The sequence below is a fragment of the Protobothrops mucrosquamatus genome, unplaced genomic scaffold (genome assembly GCF_001527695.2).
Source record: "Protobothrops mucrosquamatus isolate PMUCROS unplaced genomic scaffold, P.Mucros_1.0 scaffold3027, whole genome shotgun sequence".
Lineage (NCBI taxonomy): Eukaryota > Metazoa > Chordata > Lepidosauria > Squamata > Viperidae > Protobothrops > Protobothrops mucrosquamatus.
In genome coordinates this window covers 124,290-127,470 of record NW_015389042.1, presented here as the reverse complement: position 1 = coordinate 127,470, position 3,181 = coordinate 124,290, and the positions used below count along the sequence as shown (strand labels likewise).

The 3,181-nt window shown below is 39.2% G+C and overlaps 1 protein-coding gene across 1 annotated transcript in view; it reads right to left on the bottom strand.

Annotated features, from left to right (window-relative positions):
- Positions 1 to 235: 235 nt before the first annotated feature.
- The window catches only part of LOC107296917 (nuclear pore complex protein Nup88), a 9,002-nt gene continuing 6,056 nt past the window's right edge, over positions 236 to 3,181 (bottom strand). Inside the window, exons 8-10 of the mRNA XM_015826272.1 lie at positions 2,598 to 2,688; positions 1,656 to 1,757; positions 236 to 451 (exon numbers count right to left, since the gene is read on the bottom strand). Of these exons, the coding sequence (XP_015681758.1) occupies positions 262 to 451; positions 1,656 to 1,757; positions 2,598 to 2,688 (383 nt within the window). The 3' untranslated portion in view covers positions 236 to 261. The remainder of the gene's footprint in view (positions 452 to 1,655; positions 1,758 to 2,597; positions 2,689 to 3,181) is intronic.

The window sequence follows — 3,181 nt, the reverse complement described above, 5'->3', positions numbered from 1 at the left end:
ATAGCAGAAAAATGCAAAAACAGCCAAATACAGAATGAGAGACTTTCAGCCAGAAAAAGAAAAGTCTAATCATGAGACCACTGAAAAGACTTGAGCTTTGGTGGTCCATCCCAAACAAGATGCAGTTTGCCAATTGCAGTAATGAGAACCAACAGCCAAAACAAAGAACAAGCAATAACACACAAGGCTTGGAAAGGGTTTTAGCGCATCAGTGAGAAAAGCAGCAAAGTAACAACAACAAAAAATCCACTTTATGTGAAATTAGATTTTCACAAAGAGAAAGATGCTGTACTTCAGCAACAACGGATTTGCGGAGGTGCGACACAAGATGTTTCGGATATGTCTCTCAAAGGAGTCCTGTGATTCAGCTAGAATGCGGAGAGGTGTGGTAAACATCTGTGGTTCTTCCTTCGTGCACAGAAGTGGAGGGCATGTTGGGTGGACTGTGGAACTGTCAAAACAAATGTCAGGCATGTATTAATATCAACGATTCTCCTCTGCCTTTTTTTTCTCCTTTTCAGTAAGTTCCTCGAATATTTATAACCCTACCAATTATCAAAAAAAAATCATTGTTTGTATTGCCATTGCTATTCCTATCCACAACTCTTGTGCAGAAAATGTCAGAGAGGCTTATTCAATGTTATATCTTGCTGCTAATAATCTTTCCCTCCTTTCTATGAGAACAGATTAGAGAAATCAAGGTGTTTTTTTTTTTCTTTCCCCCTGTAGCTAAGATGCTGGCAAAAAGCACTGCAGGGCATACAAAATTGCAAATGAAGGACAATTCATCACTTTCTCTCCTATCCCACACATTCTCCAGTAAAACATTCTTGCATCTATTTTTCTTCCAGATTAGATTTTTCCAGGAAAACATAGCAAGATAAATGCTTAACCCTAGTTTGGGGGACACAATGCTCTTTTCTATTTTGCTATTAGAATTGATCTGGAAACCAGAAAAAAGACATATATTTTCCATTTGTATTCTTGCAGAAAGCACCAGAGATGCCCCATTACCTTTGTTTGAACAGGCTACAAAGTTATTAAGCTATTGGTTATAGGCCATGTGTTTTGCAGATCCTCACTAAAATACTATACTTCATAGATAGATTAAATAAAAGCCAAGTATATAAAGGTCATTGTCTCAACTTGAAGAATTCAAGTTCAATGAGGGCTGGTGCCAGCAAGCATATCACAAAGGAGTTAGCCAAACAGCAGGTATATAAGAAAAAACAGACATTCAAGACAAAGTAATAAATGTAATAAATTCAAACAAGAGAATTTAAAAATCCATGTCAACCAAAAAGGTTGGTTAACTGTTTAATACTGCATTTGAATCTGGGTAACCTTAATAAGATTTGCGGAACAAGCCACCTCAATCTAAAACAGTGTTTCTCAATTTTGGAAACTTTACAATGGGGAACTTCAACTCTCAGAATTCCTCAGCCAGCCTATCTGGGAATTCTGGGAATTGAAGTCCTCCTGCCTTAAAGTTACCAAGGTTGAGAAACACTGATCTAAAATTTAAGCAAAGTTGAGAAAAAAAGTAATATATTTATAATCTATATTGGCACATGGAAACAGCAATATTTTTCACTTGCAGAAAACTTAAAAGTAAATATGACTCAGGCACAAATTATAATTGGCTTCATACTTACAGAAGAGGCCTGGTAATGCATTCGTAGGTCTTGGTGATGCAAACCATTGTAGGACCCAGAATATCAGAGACAATCCAGAACCCTCTAATTGCAGCAGGTTGTCTACAGGAACAAAACATCTCTTTAAAAGTTCTGGCAGTCTTAGTGGCAGCAGAACAGCCATCTTTACTATATTCAGACTCATAAACAAAAGCTTATTCCTCTCTATGGGAAGCTATTTAGCTCCAACTGAATGGGCAGTATGACCCAGGTGTGCTGCCTGCTTCTTAAAAAGGTTTGGGTGATTATTTCTGGATTCCAGGCATCTTCAGTTCACAAGTCCTGGAAATGTGTCCCTTTTTTTCTAGCATAACCCTTCCTAACCAAATGTTTGACAACTGTATTTGTTTATACAATGCATAGACCACCATGGCTCTGGGACACTTATTTATTTATATAATTTATAAGCCACAATGACTCGGGGATGCTTAAAAGTAAAAGAAAAAAATACAACTGGAGATAGTATCTCAAATAGCCAGGTATATGCCATGATTACAACCTTCATCATCCCTAATCAGCACAATTACTATTCATGTCTGAAAAGATGAAAGTTACACTCCAACATTTCTGAAGAGTATAAAGTTAGGGACTAAGATACTTGGATATATAAAATGAAAGATCCAACCTACAACGATCCTCTTGAACATTATTTTTTCTATAACATACAACTCTACTTGAGCAAGGTAAATGCAGTACATGTGACTCCCCCACACACCAGTCTCTATCCCGAACACATGTTGTATTCTCCCATCTCCCACGAAATTATTAACAAAGCCAACATATTCTTCACTGTTTCAAATGTTACAACAACTATCTGTAACAGTTATTGAGCAAAGGTCTCCAAGGGTAAGCTGCATGAAGAACATCAATTGGAGAAAAGGTGGAAGCCACACTGGCTCCTACCTGCATGGTAGAGGTTTGGTACACAGGATATGCTCCACGAAGCACTTCTGTTCTGCCCCAAGCTCTTGCAAACTGTCTTTGTCTTCTTCATCTGAAAAAGCAAGTCCTCTCATTTAATACAAAACACTAATTCCAATGTGCAGGATTCGGATATTTATTTATTTTATTTATTTATTAAATTTATATACCGCCCTATCTCCCTTGCGGGACTCAGGGCGGTGAACAGGCGATACTAAAAACCACAAATAAATAAATAATTTCTGTTTTAAAATCGAATTGAATAATAGGCCTGTTCTAAAAACACACCCATACAAAACCCCCCACTGAAACACAATCCAAACTACGCCAGGCCGGCTGCACGGAATAGATGGGCCTTCAGGGCTCAGCGAAAAAGGCGCAGGTCCGCAACTGTACGTAGGTCGGGGAGTAGGTCATTCCAGAGGGCAGGAGCTGCCACAGAGAAGGCTCTCCCCCTGGGGGTCGCCAGCCGGCATTGTCTGGCCGACGGCACTCTAAGGAGGCCCTCTCTGTGGGAGCGGACTGGTCGAAGGGAGGTGTTTGGTAGGAGGCGGTCTTGCAAATAC